The sequence below is a fragment of the Emydura macquarii genome, unplaced genomic scaffold (genome assembly GCF_026122565.2).
Source record: "Emydura macquarii macquarii isolate MOO-44397 ecotype Brisbane River unplaced genomic scaffold, CSIRO-AGI_Emac_v2 contig_2473, whole genome shotgun sequence".
Classification (NCBI taxonomy): domain Eukaryota; kingdom Metazoa; phylum Chordata; order Testudines; family Chelidae; genus Emydura; species Emydura macquarii.
The window spans coordinates 11,186,055-11,207,249 of NW_027132610.1; the positions used below are offsets into that span (position 1 = coordinate 11,186,055).

Sequence of the window (21,195 nt, forward strand, 5' to 3'; positions counted from 1 at the left end):
TACAGGTACATACATGACTCATCACAAGAGGGAGAGACTTCAAAACACTATCATCAATCTTGTGAGAAAAAAGTCAGCATCCAGTCTGTCAAAGTCCCCAATCCTTTACATATATGCATACTTAAATTTAATCACTCTGTTAGTACAAATTGCACTGCTCAGATGTCCCAGGTTAAGAATGTACGTGATTGCAGGCGTACAGCCTAAATGAGCATCTCTGTTCTCTAACTCCAAAAAAGGGTGACATTTTACATGTTTCCAGATTATTTAGGAATATGTTGAACAGCATTGGTCCTAATAGAGTCTCTTGGGAGACATGCTTTTTACCTCGCTCCATTCTGAAAACATCATTTATTCCTACCCTTTCCCCCTATCTTTTAACCAAGTACTGATCCATGAGAGGACTTTCCCTCTTATCACATGACTGCTTACTTTGCTTGAGAGCCTTTGGTGCGGCACCTTGTCAATGAGGTAGCAAAATTTGTAGAAGACACAATGTTATTTAGGTTAGACAGGACCAAAGAGGACTGAGGAAATTCAGAGAGAGATTTAACCAAGGTAGGTGAATAGGCAACACAATAGCAGATTAAGTTCAAAATTAATAAATACAAAATTCTGCTCATTTGAGAGAAATATGCTATTCAGACACCTTACAGAATTCTAAATTAACTCTACCAACTCAGGAAAGATGAGGTATCATTGTGGCTAGATCAATTATTAACGTGCACAATTTGTAATTAGATTGTGGAAGTCTTTGCCATAGGATGTCGAGGCCAAGAATTTAGCAACATTGGATGTTTATATGGATAACAAGAATATGCAGAGTTATATTGATTAATCCTAACAAAATTGTTGGAAAGGAGATAAATCTTGTGTTTCAGAGCTTAAAACAATGTCTAACTAGTAGGGATTAGGATGAGACCTTTATAGAGGTGCAGAGTCCTCCGCCCATTGGTATACCTGCCTACTGTAGGGTTCCTTGCATCTTCCTCTGAAGCATCTGCTTTTGGCCATTGCCGGAGGCAGGATATTGGATCAGATGGACGATGGTCTGATCCAGTATGGCAATTCTTATATTATTATTGTGCGTGTAGGTAAGTGAAGAAACATGGAAAATGGTGGTAGTGGCCTGGACGGTGGGAAGGGAGTTACTAGACAGCAGGCCATGTTCATAGGTAGATAACAGTGGCAAAAGGGGAGGGGATTGCTTTCAAGGGCTGTAAACCATTTACTTTCCCTTTTCTCTATAATGAAGCTGAGAAAACCTCACGTAGTGTAATTTATAAGAAGTAAAAATGTAGGTACATTAACCAAATATTTTATTTTACTTCTATGTTTTCTGTATTTTTAATAAAACTTGATTTTATTAAAATTGCTGTTAAATGGACAATTTCATGCAATCCATCCACAAAGTAAACACTAATCTCTAAGGGGAGGTGCTGAGAGAAAAAGAGTTTCTGGAACCTAAATCCTCCACTCAGTTTTGGTCATGGGGCCTGGACAAAGGTGCCATATCTCAGTGAATTGTGTTGCCAGAAGGAAATAAATAATTCTGTGGTTAGCATATGTGGGGCCACACATTGAGTGATGAGGATTAAAAAGAAATATTTAATAGCTGCTCATCTAGTGAGCATCATCCATAGGCTGCACTGAATGACGTAGGGATCTGGTGGGGAAAACTGTATGTGATCATGTAATTAAAAATCTGCATACACATAAGCAGCTGAATGAAGATTGCACAGGAAACATTAACACTGGAATTTCCTAGATTTTGAGTGCATGACTGTGCAACTTTTGCTTTCTTTTTTCATAGTTTATTTTTAATGGAAATTTCTGGGTTTTTTTTTTTAAACACAATTCTTTAGGGTTGCTAACTTCATAATATTAAAAAATCGGACACTCCAGCAGGAGTGCTGGAACCTCTTCTGCCCCACCTCTTCCCCCCAAAGCCCCACCCTCCTCCCCTCCTTCTGAAGCCCTGCCCCTTTCTCCTGGATCCTGCCCTGGAAGCCTCACCCCCCCTTTGCCCTCTTCCACCCTGCTGCTTACTCCTCTTCTCCCCCTCACGCTCTGCTCAGGGCAGGAGGGATTCACCTGCGGAGCTGGGGCTGTGAGATGCAGGTAGGAAGCGGCCCTGGCTGAGTGCCCCTTCGCCTGCTGTAATCAGACTTTTGGTGTGGGGTCAGTAGATCTGACCAGACGCTGTCAGGTCCCCTTTTCAGCCAGACTTTTTGGTTGAAAACTTGGCACCTGGCCACCCTATCTCAACTCCCACTGAACTCAGGAAGTTGAGAATGCCCATCAGGTCTCAGGACTTGCAATTTTGCCATCAGCATCTGAGCCATAACATGGCCAGAGGTGGTGGGGATTAGTGAAATAGGGAGGCCCAAGATGCCTAATTTTTAGCGGTAGCTGCTACCCAGATACCCCCTTCCCCTCTACAGCTGGAACAGCTTCAGAGAGGAGGTCTGTTGAGACAGCAGCAGTCACTGCCAGGAAGCACCACTGACACAGCTTTGAACCAGTCACCCAACCAGCCCCACCAGCTGGGACATTGTTTGGGATTGGGACTTTGGCCTAGTCTAGACTAGGATTTAAGGCATGATATTAGAACATAGAAGCAGTGGTGTACCGTAGGTCTCCAGCGCCTAGGGGCCAATACTTACATTTGCGCCCCCCTCCAACAGCAGCAGCACCACCCTGAGGGGGGGGAGGTCTGAGGGCCCGTTTCCTGCTCTCCCTCACATCCCCCCTGCTGTGGGGGTGGTGGGTGCGGCGGAAAGCAGGAGTGGGGGAGAGCAGGAAACGGGCCCTCAGACCTCCCCCCCTTGGGGTGCTGCCACCAAATGCGGGAGGCCTCAAATGTAAGTACTGGGGTTGCGTGGAGGGGGGCCTGACGGGCTCTGCCCTGGAGGTCTGCCTTTGTCTGCCTGGCCCCTGTGCAACCAGGATCCCCATGGTTCCCTCCTTGCACCCAGTGAGGGTGTGGAGGGGATGGCTCAGCATGGCCACTGGGGATGTCAGTGGGGGGGAGGGGCAGCTCCTCCTCCGGCTGGCTCCTGGGGGCATGCGCCCCCCTCGGTAGCCACTGCATGGAAGCTAACACATTTTAAAAGACTAGTGTAGACAAAGCACTCAGCCTTTAACACATGCTAACTTGGTAAAATTAAAGCCTAGGAGGGAGACGTAGCTAGGTAACATCACATCAAGTCCTACTCTAGATGAGGCCTTTGAAGGCATCCCCTAGCACAAATACAAATATTAAGTGAAAAGCAGAGACCTGCAGTAGGCAGAAGCTTTCATTTGAGAGAGGACTTTTACAAAGGGGACACTTAAAACTTATGTCCAAATATTAATGTGTTCCTGATACCAGTAACTTCTTAGATTATTAAAAGTAAATGTTTAAAATCTTTTTGGACTTTTCATCTTTCATGTTTTTTGTTTACTTTCTGCATTCCACTCTCCTTTGACAAAGAATCTAGTATAGACTCATTCATTTTTATTTCATGTACAGACACAGGGCATGAATTTTTTTCCCCAAAATAAATAAATAAATAAATAAATGTTGGTCCTAAAACTAATTGACAATGACTCTTTAACCTATATTTAAATTTGTAATTGGCAGCTGTGACACTCATGAATTACAAGAATTTGACCTTGTAATGTCCCTATGCTATATGGAAGAGTTGCACAACAAGCTGTTCCACACACACCATGATTATTAGAGATTTATTACCCATGCTGCCTCTATGCATAACTGGCTTACTCTCTGCAACGCTTACGAGGAATGAGGATTTTAAAAAGGAGCCAAAGAGCAGAAAAATAAATTGTCTCAAACAACCCTAATTCCCAAATTAATGTGCATGCTTCCCATCCTTCTTCCTTCAAAGAAACAAACAGAAAGAGCACCTCTGAACCCTCTTTCTCACCCTCAGAGAATCTCAGATGAGTTCATGGCAGATGTTGCTAGCTTTTGTTTATTGCAATGTGAAAGCTGGAACTGGTGAAGGGCCAAATTCAGTCCTGGTATAAACCCATTGACTTCAGTGGAATTGTGCCCATTTAGATTAGGGTTGAAATTTGGCTTGAAATGTCTAAACCGCTGTTCATTTAGCAAGATATAACTAAATTGTTACATTTACCAAAACAAAACCAAAAGATCAAACTGAATTTTACTTAATTTGGTTATTTCTTTAAACACTTCTGAAGTCACTACCATATGGCTGTGTATTTTACATGGGTAGCTTCTAAATTTCACTTGACATCCCTAGAATAAACATCTGAAAAGGCAATAAACAAAAATCATGATTATGGCTGCTTGTTTGTCATAGCAAAACAATATGCAAACACCACAAAATTGAGTTGCTTTTAAACCCCCAAAGTCATAGCATGCTTTAAAAATATATTAGGTAGGGGTGGGTAGCTTGTTTGTTTTATTTTTAAAATATACTAAACCATAATACATTCATTCAAATATGAAATATCCATTAATACATGACGTGAAATGCTTGCCCCACTGAAGACACCGGGAGCCTTGCCCTGACCTCAGTGGAGCCAACATTTCACGCATGGAATGCTGATAACCTATAAAAATAATACTAAGGTTTTTCTTTTAAACCAAGAATGTGTTACATTTTTAAAGTATGTGGTTTTACAGCTGACCTTAAAGCACATCTTTAAATAAAGAAAAGGAACATTCTGCACAAACACTATTTGTTGACAGGATTGACGATGACAGCAATGCATTGGTTGCTTTTGTTCATGTTTAGCAGATTATTGTCAGAACCATGAAGGCTAGACATTTTTTTTAAACTGAAAGCTAAAAGAGCACCACAGCCAACTATTGAGCAGATGTGGAAAACTGCAGAATCTGTGAAAAGTGACAAATGATCAGATTTATAATTAGATCATAAAAACTGACATTACTATATATGCGACAGTAATTCAAGTGATAAAAGGCATACATCCATCTGCAGTATGGCTCACACTGAAATTAAGAGTTACACCCAGTTTTCATTACCATACAGAATTAGTCATGTCCCATAAATGCATTGAATATTTAAAGCTCCTACTCTCTTTTGGTTTAGCCCAGGTCTACACTGGGGATTTTTAGCCATCAGTGTAGCTGCATTGATTCAAATCCATACCATAGACACAATGCACTAGTATAAACAGTGACTTGTACCAGTACAGTTTAAACTGGTTTCAAACAGCCTGCTCATCAGCTACTTCTGAATTAACCCAGTGTCAGCTAGATTCCCTAATGCTGATTTTGACCTGGTGTTCAACAGGGAGGCAGTGACCAGAGCTGACTAGGATAAGATACTCTTTGTGTTGTTGAGTAGAAGGGGCGTTGCACACTGAAAAAGTTGGAGCTTTTTAGAGTTGGTCAAAAAATAGGAAAATTTGTTTATAGGGTTTTTGTTTGTTTTCCCAAAAATGAATCATTTTGTCAAACATTTTTTAAACTCGTGATTTCTCAAGGAGCTCTAGGCTTTTTTTTAAGGTTGTGATTTCACACCTAGATCAAGTTAATTACAAATAATCAACACTGCAAGTTACAAATATGTGGATCACCACAGTTAAGTCTGAATCAGACAAGAGAGAGGCTCAAGTCTTCTTGTCATCACATATAGGGTTCACACCTTTCTAAATGCTTGTAACTGGACTCCAAGGGCCCTGCCCCCTGTACCACTTCCTCCCTTGAGGCCTCACGCCTGCTCCACCTTTCCCTTCAAGTCCCCCCCCCCCCTCCATGGCTCACTCCTCCCCCCCACAAGAAGGACTTCCATCGCTTGCTTCTCTTCCCACCACATCCCACTCACTGAATTGTCTCAAAGAGCTTGCCTGCAGGTAGGAGAAGGTCCCGATATCTCCCCCCACCCCATGGTAACCGGACTTTTGGTATGGGTGCCATTTAGAGTTGCCGGGTCCTGAAAACCAGACACCTGGCAACCCTACGTGTCATCCAGACACAGAAGCCAAAAACTAGACTGTCTGGATGGCAAACCTATTCCCTTCTCTTCCTCCTGCTCCATCCCCCTATCTCCTTCCTCTCTCCGCTCCATCCCCTTTCCTCTCCCCTGTCCCCTGCCCCATCCCACTCCATCTCCCCTCTGCCCCATTTCCTCCTCCCTGTCCTATCCCATCCCCCTTCCTTCCCCACTGCCTCTTCCCCCCACCCTATCCCCTTGCCCTGCCCAACCCCCCATGGGCACTTACTGTTGTACAGAAACAGGACCCAGCACATGTAGAAGAGGACAACAACAGGCACTAGAATCTGGGAGGCAGGATCCCAGAACTGCCAGCCCCTCAACTGGGAGAGGGGCAAGTGAGCTGGTGCAGTGTGGAAAGGACAGAACCTCCTCCCACCATCCTGACAGGCTGAGCAGAGCAAGCCCTGCTTGATGCTCACAAAAATCAGGGGTGGAGAGGCAGTGGGGCAATGCCCCCCCCCACTACGCTTCCCTGATGACCTGGTGCCTTCCCCCACTTGTCTTGGCAACTTGTCTTTTAGTGTCACTGCCAGATTCCCTTTTCAACCAGACTTTCCAGTTGAAAACCAGACAGCTGGCAACCCTTTATAACCATATTGATCCTCCTCATGGGTCATCAGCACAGCTGGGACTTTTACATCCACTATACAGACTTCTACCACTTGAACTAACTGATACCTGTAGTAGACTGTTATCCTCTATGTGGACCAGCCACTACAGGGAGATAAGACATGCATATTGCCAGTGGGATACTTAGATATATGCAGGTAATAGAGACATGTTGAGATTCAGGAAATCTGGGTTCAATCTCAGATTCTGGAGAGAAGTGTGTTTAGTGGTTACAGACATTTCTTTCTCTGCTCTCCCTGTCTAACCTCTCCTTTTGATCCTGTCATCTAGCATATGCCTGTCTGTCTCTTCCTTTACCCCTCCTACCATGTTTCTTCCCCTATTTCTATAGCTCTCCCTTCCCCACAGTCTGAATTTAATCCCACTTTTCCCCTAACCTACCCAACGTCTGTCAAAGCCCCCCCGTATTACTCTCTTTCTCTCTCTCTCCAGGGATATTGATGTGTGTTAGTCTTTCTTTCTAGGAGGATGTATATATGTTGATGTGTGTTACAACCTCTCTCTCGGAGAATGTTGCTGTGTTTTATAGTCTCTGTAGGAGGTTGTTGCTGTGATACAGTCTCCCTCTCTGGGGATGTTGCTGTGTGTTACTGTCTCTCTCCAGTCTAAGGGATGTCGCTGAGTGTTACAATGTCTTTTTACAGGGTGTTGCTGCGTGTGTTACAATCTCTCTCTCTAGTGGGGTGTTGCTGTGTGTGTTACAATTTCTATAAGGGATGTTGCTGTGTGTTACTGTCTCTCTAGTAGGGTGTTGCTGTGTGTGTTACAGTCTCTCTCTCTCTCTATAAGGGATGTTGCTGTGTGTTACTGTCTCTCTCTAGTCTAGAGGGTGTTGCTGTGTGTGTTACAATCTCTCTCGCTCTCTCGCTATATATTGTAGAGCTCCCTGTGTTTTGGGTTGACAATAATTCGATTCTCCCGCCTAAATCCATTCTTCGCCTCACGCTTTCTCCTCCCCATTCCACGCCCCTCCCCACTCGGCAAAGACGCTGCCCGACTGGCACCACAACAACGCCAACGCGGCGCGCTGCCCGGCTGTGGCGCAGCCGCAGTAGGAAGCGGGCGGTGCGGCGTTACAAACAGCTCATCAGGGCGCAGGCGCGGGGGGATTTGGCGCCAAGCGCGCGGCGGTTGAGTTGAATGGAATGAATGTTGGAAGCGGCGGTGGCGGCGCTGAGGCAAGTGGAGGGCGCGAGTCTGCCAGTGCGGCCGGGCCCGTCCCGGGCTAGCCCCGCGTCCGCGGGGGAGGTGGGCTGTGATGCGTCCCTGTGCGGAGCCGCGGTGGCTGCATCCCTGTCGAGACTGCAGTGGCCCGAGTCCGACCCGCTGGGAGCGGATCACAGGGGGCGGAGAGACTGCACTGTTCTCGGGGTTGGGGGAGGGGCACCACGGGTGGGGGGTTGGTCTCCTGTGGGGGGAGGGCAGGATTTCATTCCCTGAAGGGGGGAGGGAGTCTGTCTGTCTGCCTGCCTGCCCGCCCTTCACTTCGGACACACACGGGATCATCCGTGGGAGCTCCCACCTGTCACCCCGTGGTGGCGGGGGAGGGGGAGTAGGTGCGCGCAGCCACAGGTGACCCCGATCACTCCCTCTCCCTCCCTCTTGATGGCAGTTTGAAATGCTGATACTTAAAATCCTAGCGTTATTCGTAGGACAAGGGTGCTCGGTACTGTACTGGCTCATATACGAGATGATTCCTGCGGTCGATATCTGCCCTATGCCACCCCATGAAGGATAAACAAAGGGCTCTGTGTGTGAGAGCGGTGATTCTCAAGCAGGGGTGCACCTACTCCTGGGGGTGCATCCGTTCATCTAGATACTTCTCCAGTTTTACAACCGGCTACATAAAAAGCACTAGTGAAGTCAGTACAAAGGAAAATTTCATACATGTTTATGCTGTTCTATATACTATACACTGAGATGTATAAGCATTAATATTTATATTCCAATTGATTTACTTTATATTTGTGTGGTAAAGATGAGATAGCAAGCACTTTTTCAGTAATAGTGTGCTGTGACTCTTTTTTGTATTTTTGTCTGATTTAATAACAAAAAGTTTTTAAAGGAGGTGAGACTTGGGGTATGCAAGACAAATCAGACTCCTGAAAGGGGTATGGTAGTTTGGGAAGCTTGAGAACCACTGTGTTAGAGGGAGGAGAGAGGGGTCCAGTTATTTCCTCCCAATTCAGGATTACATTTGAAATACTGACTCTTAAAATACATCCCCGGTGAGGGAGTTTCTTGTCATCCTGAGGAAGGGGGGAGAAGGAAGAAGTTTGAGTGTTGTCTGATCAGATGTCCTTTTGTACAGGGGTCACAGAGTAACTGAGCACACTATAAAAGCGTTTCTTAGGCAAGATCCATGTGATAACTTGGGTCAACCCACACTGGGATTTGGCTCACTTCTGTGCATGTGTTGAAAACATACATAATTTTTCTGTGCAAAAATACAATGAAAAGTCATTTTCTGAACTTGGCTAACTATTTGCCAACCTTGAATCCTCCAAAAAGTAAATTCTCTATGTGGGGATTTTGAGGGCAAATTGAGGAATGACATGGTTCATCAGTGACAATGTTATAGACATATGTGATGTAAAATAAGATCAGCAGTCTTCTAACAATTATTTTACACTAGGGCATCACATAAATGCATGTGGCAAAAATATTCAGTGTCAAACATTTGGAAATTAAAAGGACTCCCCTTTAAATTAGTAATTTTTAAAAAGTTTCAAATAGTTTTCAGGCCTTAGGGCTTGTCTACATATGTGTTTATGCCAGCAAAATTTCTGTTGCTCAGGGGTATGAAAAGAAACACCCTGCTGAGCCACATAAATTTTGCAAGCATGGGTGTAGACAAACTTAAGAGTCCCTTGGCCAGTTGTTTGTTGTGGTTTCATAACAACATTTTCCTGTTTTAAAAAATATTTTAGTGTCCCTTAGTACTGAGAACTTAGACACATAGACAGCTGAAATTGGCAGGCTTATCATCCACAAGGAAACAGACTATTTAAAATGCTTTCAATGCACAAAGTTAATAAACTGAAAAATTGCTACAGTAAGCTTAGCTTTTACTTGTGGCAGGAGTTTAAAAAAAGTGTTTTTGAAATTGGCAGCGTCTGTTTAGCTTGCATTTCAATTTAAATCACATTCTTCTTATTTGATGGGTGCGTCTGCCAGCAAAAAACACTTTCAGATTTCACTATGTAAATATGTCCTAATTATATAGGAAGTGGTATACCTTGTTCATCTAAAGTCATTGTGAACTGATTCATTTAGTGTAAAACTTTACCAAAATTTTCTGTACTTTGTATGGTGTTCTCTTCTGCTGTGATAGAGTTGAGTTCTTTTTTCTTTTCCTTCTGTGAAACTTCACGCACTGGAGAGATCATATAATTTTTGTCTAGGTTTTTATGCCATGCCTAATATTGTGTTGAGTGCATTATGTTGCAGTCATAATCCTGCCAAGTAGGACTGGATATGACTCTATAGTCTGTCACCACAACTAATTGTCCAGAAAGGTCACTCCCTTGGGTTAAGTGTGTGCTGTGTTAATCTCTCCCTGAGGAGCAAGGAAATGGGAATGGCACCATTCCTCCTAACTGGAAGTGCAGAGTATCAAAGCATTTTGATATAATTTTACAGGCTCCTTTAGCAAGCATACCAGTGATGTTATGGAAAAGAAAATGGCTGACAAACCTGTGGAAAGACCAACTTTCTTTGAAATATTTAAGGCACGATGCAGTGAATCAGGTACATCTTTTATTTCATTTGATTAAAATTAATAATTTACTGAAAACATATTGTAATGAGAGGCAGGGTGCTGTCTTCTGTATATATTTGTAATAAACTCTATGTCCCAGTGAAGAGTTGAGTTTAACTTGGTTGTCTCCTTACATTCCTATGTTCTTTATACACTCATTTATTTTGCTGTGTTTACAGCTATTTAACTTAACTATTGTTTGAAGTCTTTTTCTTGTCATTGTACTTCCATAAATATATGAATATATTAACATAACTGAAAACAAAAAATGTTAAGGAGACTATTCAAGATTCAGAAGCAATTGATTAGTCCTGTTGGTGGTACTCCTTGTATTTTTATGTAACTTTGCATTAAAAATTTTAATTAAATTTTTTAAAAGATTTGGTTGTAATTTCCAGCTGGTTTTAATAATGGCTCAAGACTCATAAATGCTCCAATATTTAAATATACTTAATGTTATCGGGGCCTCAGGCTATGTCTATATTGCCAGCTACACTCCCGGCAGCGAAGGATCTATTTTGCGGGTTTGACTGAGCGGCAGTGAAGACTTGCTCAGTCGAACCTGGAAATTGACTCTAAATCCACCGCTGCAAGAAGCGTAGCACTGCGTCGATGGGAGGGCATTTCCTGTTGGCGCAGCACAGTGGAGACGCCGCAGTAAGTAGACGTTAGGAATTTGATGGGAGATACATAAGTTACTGTACGTAGCTTGCATATCTTCCGCCGACTGCCGCTGAAATCTGTGGCCAGTGTAGACCAGGCTGTAGTCTCTTATATAGGCATCACGTCAATGTTAAAAATTATTTCACTTTTCGGTCAGATGGTTGCATGCAGCTCTAAGCTCAGATGTGATAATGGTAATGATTTTTTTTTTTTTCCAAAATATATTTTGTGATGTATTCATGTTGAGAAGGACTTCTTATTTTTTAAACTCCTGGATTGCTGCGCTGAGCAAAATGGGTCCAGTTTCCCTTCTAACTGTAAAACAAACCTATTGTTTAACCACTGTTCTTCCTGGAGTATATTTTAGTGTGAATCCCACTGTGGGTTCTCAAGTGCCTCCTGCTTGCAACTGCAGAATTTTTTGTGTATCGGGGCTGTGCATGTGCCTTGCTCCTCCTCATTCTTCCATATGAGCAAACAAAGAGTGGATTGACTGCAACCCTCCCTCACCTCCCTTTGGAATGGAACCTGGATAGTGTACACACTTCTTTAGTTTAAAACTCAACCCTTTCATGAAGAAATTTTTCACTCTCATTGTTTTCTTAATTAATTTTTTTGGACCTTCCAAAAAATAAAGACTGGGGGAGACCCCCTGTAAATCCTCTGAACCAGGGAGTGAAAAACTTTGTGCCAACCACTGGCATAGATAACTATAAACCCACAGGGTTTAAATCCTGCCTGTCATGCAATATTCTTATGTCCTTAATGATAGGCACAGTATATGTCTTTTGCTTCCTTGGGAAGGATGCATCCCTGACAAGCGCTCAATCTGCCTTTACTTCTTGTCCTGCACCTAAAAATAGAGTCACGAAGCTCAAATTACATCTCTTGGAGAAATCCATAAAAGACACATCTGGTTTGGGAGAAGAGACATCCTCCAAGCTGGAGTCAAAGCTGGTATACCTCTGTATCTAGCAGGGAGAAGTCTAAAAGGCTGCCAAGATCCCTGCGCCGATGACCTCGGTGCAGAGTGCATTGGCACCGACTTCAGAGCAACAAGACCAAGCATCCACACAATCCGCTTCAGACATCAGGTGACAAACTTACACTGAGTGCAAGCACAGTTCAGAGTACATAATGGGCTTATACCAGAAGGAGGACTCGAAGCAATCCTCCAAAGCCAAGTTTTCCAAACCCTCTTTTTGACACCAAGTGATGAGAGTCAGACACTGGGGACAAAGAAGGCTTGGGAGACAGAGGTTCCAGCACCAACCAATGAGTCCTTTCCGATACTGAGATATGCATTTGAGGCACTACCTTTGCCCCTCATTCTAGCATGGAATTCCAGTCCCACATCCAAAGGCCCTGCCATTCCCAAAGATGTATTTCTTGTTGTATCTGAGCCACTCCTCCTCCCTGGCTTCAAGCAAGGAGCCCCCTCCTGTTAGACTGGAACAATACTATAAGAGAAGCTGCAGAAGTACCCTGTACAAGGCATTGGTGCATGATTGGCAGTGGATGAGTCAACCACAGTTGAGTCAATACCCATACAATCTATCATTGTGGCCTTACTGGCTTTGCTGGGACTCAGCTTTCCACAGGGCCTGAAGTGGAGCCCCATCGTGTGTCTGGAAAGAGAACAGGTCTCAGTCACCAGCAGCATCAATAGCCAAGCCCTCCTAACACCAGAACTGGAGGAATCCCTGTGTAAGGGAGTGGAGGCAGCTCAGGAAACACTCCAACTGCCCTCCTCACTTAAGGAATCTTCATCTTCTCTGAATAAGGCTGTCACCTTGTCCCTGAGACTGGCTATTGAGAGCTTTAAGGCCTTCCAAGACTTGCTCTCAAGGATAACTGAAATCCTGGACATTGAGACAATGATGATCCAGGAGAACACTCACAAGCTGTTCAATATCCTCCGTGGCAGCAATAATTGCCCTACCAGTCAATCTTGCATCCAGCAAGATCGTGGCACATCCCAGCCTTGTTTCCTTCTATTTCCAAGTGAGTAAAAAGTGCTCTCAAGATCCACTTAAGGACTTGAAACATTTCTGTTTGCTTCTGACACCAGGGTCACTTGTGGTAACCAGTCCAGGAAAAGACCAGATCCACCAAGGAAACTACAAAAGATAAAGTCCTCAAGAAACTGGTCCTTTTCATTTGAAAGGCTTACTTTTACCCTTCCTCCAGTACCGTATCGTAAACTACTGTTTGCAAAATACAGTTTTCTGATGTGGGAGAGGGTGATTCCCTATTATCAAGGTTCCTACAGGACTATAAGGAGCAGCTGAGACACTATCAAAGAAGAAGATGGTGACATAAACAGCATTACAAGTGACAATGGACAAGTGTTATACAGCAGCTTGATTCTACGGAAGTCATAGTTGCATCAGGTCTCCTACTTACAGGCGTCTGGGATTTTGAAATAAGTCTATGTGGCAACATACAAGGAGACAGACAGTGCACTCTATTGGATTCGAGTGCAATGCTGAGATCTTTAGGGAATTTATGCGTCAGTGTCATGCCACTAGCCCTTCTGGTACCAGCTCCCGCATAGACACACAATACTATCCTCAGTCGCCAACTGGAACACCCACCTGGAAAGTGGCCCTGTTATAGCAGGAGGCCCTGTCATCATCCTCCTCTTTCCCACGCCAGGCTCCCTCTGAAAGGGAGCAGGCTTGATAGGGTTATTGAGAGCCCCATCAAGCCATCCCAGAGTCGGCCTTGGGAAATTGCTTTACTCTCTTCAGTCAGGCATGGTCAGAGATTATAGCTGACAAATAAATGCTGTACACTTTCACCCATGGCTACGTTATTCATTTGCTGTCTTTGGCCCCTTCTCTATACCTCTTCAGGAACCCTTCTAATAGGAGCTTTTTGCAAAAAGAAATGGCCTTGTTGCTTCATCTAGAAACCATAGAAGAAGTTCCTTGAGAGTGCAAGGGAAGAGGCTTCTACTCCTGGCACTCCCTCTTCTGAAGAGGAAAGTGGTCTTCATCCTATGCTAGACCTGAAGAGACTGAACGAATATGTAGGCAACCTCAGATTCAAGATGGTAATGCTTGCTGTCACCAATCCATCACTTTACAGTTAGGACTGGATTGTGACTCTCAACTTTGCCATCCACTCAGCCCACAGAAACTACCTGAGATTTATGCTGGGATCAAATCATTACCAGTATAAGATGCTGTCTTTCAGACTCTCCACAGCACTGAATGTCTTTACGAAATGCCTCATGTTGCTGCCCACACACCTTAGAAAGAAGGGCATCCACTCTATCTTTATCTGAGTGGCTGGCTTATAAGATGCAGATCATATCAGGAGACCCTGACAAGTTTCACTTGTGCCCTCACCCTGCTTGCCCAGCTGGGGCTGTTGGAAAACTATGAGAAACCTTAATTTATCTCATCACAGATGATAGAATTCATAGTGGCTAGGATAGATTTCATGGCAACAGGAGCTTACTTGTCCAAGGATCGATTCCTCTCCCTTCAGACATTACTGAATACAGTCAATTGCACCTGGCTACAATTGTATAGACTTGCCTTGCAGCATTATGCAATGTGCCCTCTTATATTTATGTGATGCTGGTTGCCAGACTTCACCTGAGACTGCTGCAGTTTTGGCTCTGGTCAGTCTATTCCCCTGCAAAGTCGCCAACAAAGAGGGTCCTAATACTTCTTTGTGTCCTCGCAGTGCTGAACAGATTGCTGCATCCATGCCCATTTGTGGTCCCATTGCCATTCAGGGCATTAGTGACGGCTGCATCTGGGACAGGCTGGGGAGCCCACCTAGACCATTTACCAGTACAAGAGATATGGAGATGGAACTGCATATAAATGTCTTAGAGCTTGACAATTTACATGCCATCACCGTGGTAGTTCTGCACTTTCCAAGAGTCATCAACAACTCGAACTTCCTGAGCAGTCCATCACCAACCATGAGATTACACTGCAGAAATTGCTCACCAAGTTGATATTTCATCAGTAGGGGATGCTGCTTGCAGACATGTTTGCCATTAAGGACAATGCCAAGTGCTCAAATTTCTGTTTCATAGGGGGCATAAGTCTTGGATCATTGCCTTCCTTCGGCAGTGGAATCAAGTCCTTGTATATGCCATCCCACCGATTCTGTTAATACCATGTTCATTCTCATAGCTCCCTGCTGGCTGAGGTAGTTCTGGCTGTTACAGATGTCAACGTGACCACCGTCAGGCTCCCAGATTGACTAGAGCTGTTGTCAAAGATCAGGCTCAAGTACTCCTGTCTGGAGTAGTGACCTGGGGTCTGGGTGGCTTGGATGCTGGCTGATTAAGCATCACAGAAAGGAACTGCTCCTTGCTTGTTCAGGAAACACTGGCACAAAACCACATGCACACCAGCGGAGAAAAAGCTATGCACTCTAGACATACCCAGAGCTATGTGATATTGACAGAATCTTTTTCACTGTCCCCGTCTCTGTTTGATGGCTGCTCCAAGGACCAAACTATTTCATTGCAAAGATTGCCTAAATGGATTATGCTGTATATCTCACTGGGTAACCAATGTTGCCTCTCACTCTGACTATTAAGGCTCACTTCACCAGAGCCCAAACGACATCTCCTGTTTGCTCCTGAAATACACCGATATCAGAAATCTGCAAGGCAGCTACATGGCACAACCCTTTCACATTTGTCAAGCATTATGCACTGGATTTAGCTAGTAGATCAGATGGCAAGTTTTGGAAGAACAGTTCTCCAATCTCTATTTGACTGATGCAGCTGTGATATTCCTACTATCTGGAAATTATACCGCTTGCTGTTCACCTATAGTGGGATCCACCCTGACATACTCAAAGAAGAAAGAATGGTTACTTTGCCTAACAGTAACTGTGGTTCTTCAAGATGTAGTCAGTGTGGATGCCAGAACCTGCCCTTCCTCCTGCTTTCGGAGTCTTCAGCTAACATGGGTTCTGAGTTGTGAGGGAGCTAAGGGAAGGTTACGACTCCTCTGCCCTTTATGCCATCATATGGGAGCACAAGGACGCACAGGGTAAGTGCACGGCCTTGGCAGACGCTGTTGTTTAAATTAAAAAAATCTAAGCTCATGTGCATGAGGCCTATGTGCACCTACAGTGGGATCCACACTGACCGCAACATCTTGAAGAACCACAGTTACTGAAGGGGAAGTAACTATTTTCATGGTTTAAAAGCCACAGTAGTAGTTTTGTTGATGTTCTTTGATTTTTTGACAAAAGTGATGTTCTGTCAACATCAAAATTGGAAGGAGTACTACAATATAAAATTAAATGGTTAGAAGGGTATTGTTGGGTTTTATAACAGGTTGGTTTAAATGTCCAGTATATCTCAGCTACTGTATAATGTCCTGCCTGGAGTTTTAAACTGATTTGAGTTAAGACAACAATTTAATATAAAACTAGGGTTCTTCAAATATATATAAGGCTATCCTAAGCTCTGGATCAATCAGCGTTTGAGGTTATAGGCATGCTACTTTGTATAATTGTCATACTATTAGACTAGGTTTAATTACATATAAAAATAATCTGATATGGTATGCTGGATATCTTTCTTCATAGACTTAGGGCCAATAAGTCTCAGCTGGTTTGATGAACTCAGCTCAGAAGCTCCACCCTATGAATCTGAAACATCAGAGGAACCTGAATACAGAGTTGGCTGGCTTGATCAAAGTGCTTCTAAAACTCCAAGGGGGAAACCCTCTACGTATAGCCAGCTGGCATCAACTCCAATGATTTTCAAAGAACAGAATGCAATATTGCCACTTTTGTCTACTCCAATAAAAGAACTGGGTCAGAAGAAATTAGAAGCAGGTGAGTAACTAGGTTTGTTTGAAGTAAGTGTGCTTAGAATAGAGCTTCCCATAGCCACCTAAAAGAGAGACTTTATATTTCATTATTATAGCTTTCCATTAGTACTGCAATAGCTAATGCTATCTCAAACATTAAATATGAAAAAGACAAACAGAACTAAGTCCTCTCATTCATCCTGTATAAGTGCAGAATTGTTCATTATAATGAATCCACTTTGGCAATGAGCTCTGTATGGATCCATGCATGCAGAGCTCACTGCAGGATTGGGTACAATATCTTTTCCAGTGCTTTAACCACTCTATATCAGTAGAATGTAAGGTTGGAGTTGCTAGTTGGCAATGAAGGGAGAGCCCAGGAGTGAATTTTGCTTACCCTATTTTTTAAAAGTAAAACCGGTCTGCAAGTTAGTTTGCTGGTTTAGGGTAAATAGAAAACCGCTGTAACCAATTTGAGGTCCAGTGTAGTCCTTGGGGCACTCACAGACCTTTCTAATCGAGATGCGTTAGTTGTAAGGTAAGTAGATGTACATTTGTTAACTTAATAAAATTGTAAGCTATGGAGTGTGGTCCTATTGGCGAATAAAATCTGTCAACCATAAAAAGGGAGAGTTACTGATCTTTTCAGGTAACATTTCACTTTAGACTGTATCTCATTGTTTACCTCAAAGTACATGCAACTTTTCACTCTAGTTTTGACATACCTAGAAGTTCTAGCATCTATGCTTCTTGGACCAGAATTAGATGAACTATAAGAATATTTTCTGCATACGTATTTCTTATGTATCCATTGCTGTAGTATATGATTGGTACATTTATTGTAAATTTGTGTCCTTCCAGCAAAGAAGGCAAAGCCTTTCAATATTGGCTTCTGCTGAAGCTGCATCTCTTGTCATGTATCAGAGGCATATCTAGAGCCTCCAATTAAGCCTTTAAAGATGTTCAGCAAGTCAGAATAGCGTTGCACAAGATATAAATCAGGGCAGTTTATGGTCCTTCCATTTTAAAAGGGTTATTTGAGTTGTGTTTTGTATTTCAGTGTTATACTTTAAGCCATTATACAAATGTATTGTAAATCTTAGTATAATATGGCCTGATTATGAACCCCTTCCTCACACTGATGAGCAGTTATTTATACAAGTAGTCTCATTGGAGTCAGTGGGACATATGAGTAACTGCTCACCACATAAGAGGTTTACAGTTGAGCCCATAGGTTTCAATGGTCAGGGTGGAAATGCTCTTCTTCACTTACTAATGGTTGACTCTCTACTGTTCATGAGACACTTGGTACTGTCTGGCACTGTGTATAAAACCAAAAACATTTATTCTTTATGCTAGCTCATTCAACCTAAGAAACGTATTTCTTGTGCAGACCTGGGAGAATACTAGTAAAATATATCCTGCAAGAATCATTTCTCCTGTAGGAAATGCAGTGACATTGCACCTTGACAGCTTTGCCTAGCTGACATAATCTATAGTGAAGATGAATACATAAGAAATACATTTAATAAATATTTTTTTTAAAAAATGAGATTTATTAAATGAGCTTAACTGAAGTTCTGTGTATGTATTTGAAATATTCTTGGTATTGTCATTTTGATTAGAATGTAGAATTTGTGAACATATTCCAACTTGATGGAAAGGATCACTATTAGAAATGTAAGTGACAATGAACAATATTTCTTTTTAAAAACTAAGGCTGAGTTATGCATATTGAAAAGGTAAGTTTTTTATTTTTAAATTTCAGAATCAAAATAGTTGCATACAGATATGCAGGACCTGGTTAACTATTGTACTGTATATACTATACGTTGCAGGCAAAGACAGTTTGGTTAATAAAGAACATAGAACAAGTCCACATGTTATGAAGACGAAATTGGATCAGAGAAATGAAATATTTTCGCCTCTGAATACCTCCCTCAGTGTAAGGTATGTTACGGATGTTAACACTTTTTAAAAAGAAATATTCAAAAGTATTTGACTTAATATATTTTATAGGAAGATTATATTGAAATTCAGATTATATATTATAAAAACTTTTGGCTAGCACAGGGATGGAAATGGTAGAATCTCAGAACAGTGAATAATCTTGCATGTCTTGTACACAAGCACTAAAGTTATATGCATAGCTAAGTGAATTGAAAATGTATTATCAGATATACTTGGAATTTCTCCCTTTTTTAGATTTGTTGGACTCATAAGAAACTTTATTAAAATACTTTTATTTCCTCTTTATTTTTGAACTGTTCAACATCTTTATTAATGATCTGGAGGATGGGGTAGATTGCACCCTCAGCAAGTTTGCGGATGACACTAAGCTGGGGGGAGTGGTAGATACCCTGGAAGGTAGGAATAGGATACAGAGTGACCTAAACAAACTGGAGCAGCAGTTCTCAACTTTTTCCCCGAGTACCACTCGGGCCAGGTACAGTCAGGTCAAGTACCACTGGACCTGACTGTACCTGACCTGAGTACCACTCAGGGGGAAAAAAAGGGAGGGGACTGGCGGCGGGGTTTCGCGGCGGCGTGGAGAGACGTGCGGCGGATTTCATAGGGAAAACAATACCCGCTGCCGAAACCCTTCCGCCGTTTGCCCATTTTCGGTGGCAGAGTTTCGCAAGGGCGGGTGGGAGGGCACTTCCGGTGGTGGCTCCCGTACCACCCAGCCATCCCGTAAGTACCACCGGTGGTACGCGTACCACCGGTTGAGAACCGCTGAACTGGAGGATTGGGCCAAAAGAAATCTAATGAGGTTCAACAAAGAAAAGTGCAGAGTCCTCCACTTAGGAAGGAAGAATCCCATGCACAGCTATAGACTGGGGACCGACGAGCTAGGCAGCAGCTCTGCAGAAAAGGACCTGGGGGTAACAGTGGATAAAAAGCTGGATATGAGTCAGCAGTGTGCCCTGGTTGTCAAGAAGGCTAATAGCATATTGGGCTGCATTAGGAGGAGCATTGCCAGCAGATCACGGGAAGTGATTATTCCCCTCTATTCGGAATTGGTGAGGCCGCATTTAGAATATTGTGTCCAGTTTTGGGCCCCCCACTACAAAAAGGATGTGGAAAAGTTGGAGAGAGTCCAGCGGAGGGCAACAAAAATGATTAGGGGGCTGGAGCACAAGACGTATGAGGAGAGGCTGAGGGAACTGGGCTTGTTTAGTCTGCAAAAGAGAAGGATGGGGAGGATTTGATAGCAGCCTTTAACTACCTGAAAGGGGGTCCAGGGAGGATGGGGCTAGGCTGTTCTCAGTGGTGGCAGATGACAGAACAAGGAGCAACGGTCTCAAGTTGCAGTTGGGGAGGTCTAGGTTGGACATTAGGAAGAAGTTTTTCACTAGGAGGGTGGTGAAGCACTGGAATGGGTTACCTAGAGAGGTGGTGGAATCTCCATCCTTAGAGGTTTTTAAGCTGAGGCTTGACAAAGCCCTGGCTGGGATGATATAGCTGAGGTTAGTCCTGCTTTGAGCTGGGGGTTGGACTAGATGACCTCCTGAGGTCCCTTCCAACTCTAACATTCTATGATTCTATGATAATATGCATAGGATGCTTTAGTTGACATTATCTCAGTTTCACAAATCCTTAGCATCTGACCATAATGACTATACATTACTAACTGCAACATATTAACACAATGCACTATTCATAACATTTGTTTTGTAAAGGAACTATTTTATGATCAAATGGTGCGAGTCCCTGCCATATTCCAGATTCTAGAATTAATTATTTTTTTCAAATTAATCAGGCTAGAGTATCTGAAACTATAGAACACTTCCGTAGTGAAGTATGTTCATTTAAAATTGTAATTGGACTACCAGTTTGCAGATTTTAATGCAGTTCAGTCAAAGCATTTATTAAACAGGCAGTATAAATCCATGGAAACTGCTACTGATGATGGAATAACTTCATTGTTCCTTGTTTTAATTATCACAGGCAAACTCACTGGATCTTAAATATTTCATGAGTTATGTTTTGATGGCCCATATAGCTAAAGTAAAACTACAAATATTTTTTGTGTGTGTGAAGACAATATAATGGAGTGTGTATAATGTATATTAGGAATACTTACCATTTCACTTTAAGTAACAATTTTTTCTTTGATTTTGTTATATAGTCCAGCTGTTTTAAGGGGTATTTACAAAACACCACAGAGAAATAATGTTTCTAGTGAGTATATTTGTTCCTTCTCTTACTAACAAAAATATTTTGCTCTAAGGATCATTGGATGACTTAATTAAATGTCCTGATTACTTTAATTTTTTTCAGTGGCGTGTGGAAGCTTGTTTTGCACCCCGAAGCTTTTGGAGGTAAGCCTTTTATTTCC

General features: G+C 42.8%; 1 protein-coding gene across 1 annotated transcript in view; it reads left to right on the top strand.

Moving 5' to 3' along the window:
* Positions 1 to 10,297: 10,297 nt before the first annotated feature.
* BRCA2 (BRCA2 DNA repair associated) overlaps positions 10,298 to 21,195 on the top strand; it is a 91,078-nt gene continuing 80,180 nt past the window's right edge. The window contains exons 1-5 of the mRNA XM_067562957.1: positions 10,298 to 10,376; positions 16,627 to 16,878; positions 18,692 to 18,803; positions 20,986 to 21,038; positions 21,138 to 21,178. Coding sequence (XP_067419058.1) covers positions 10,298 to 10,376; positions 16,627 to 16,878; positions 18,692 to 18,803; positions 20,986 to 21,038; positions 21,138 to 21,178 — 537 coding nt within the window. The remainder of the gene's footprint in view (positions 10,377 to 16,626; positions 16,879 to 18,691; positions 18,804 to 20,985; positions 21,039 to 21,137; positions 21,179 to 21,195) is intronic.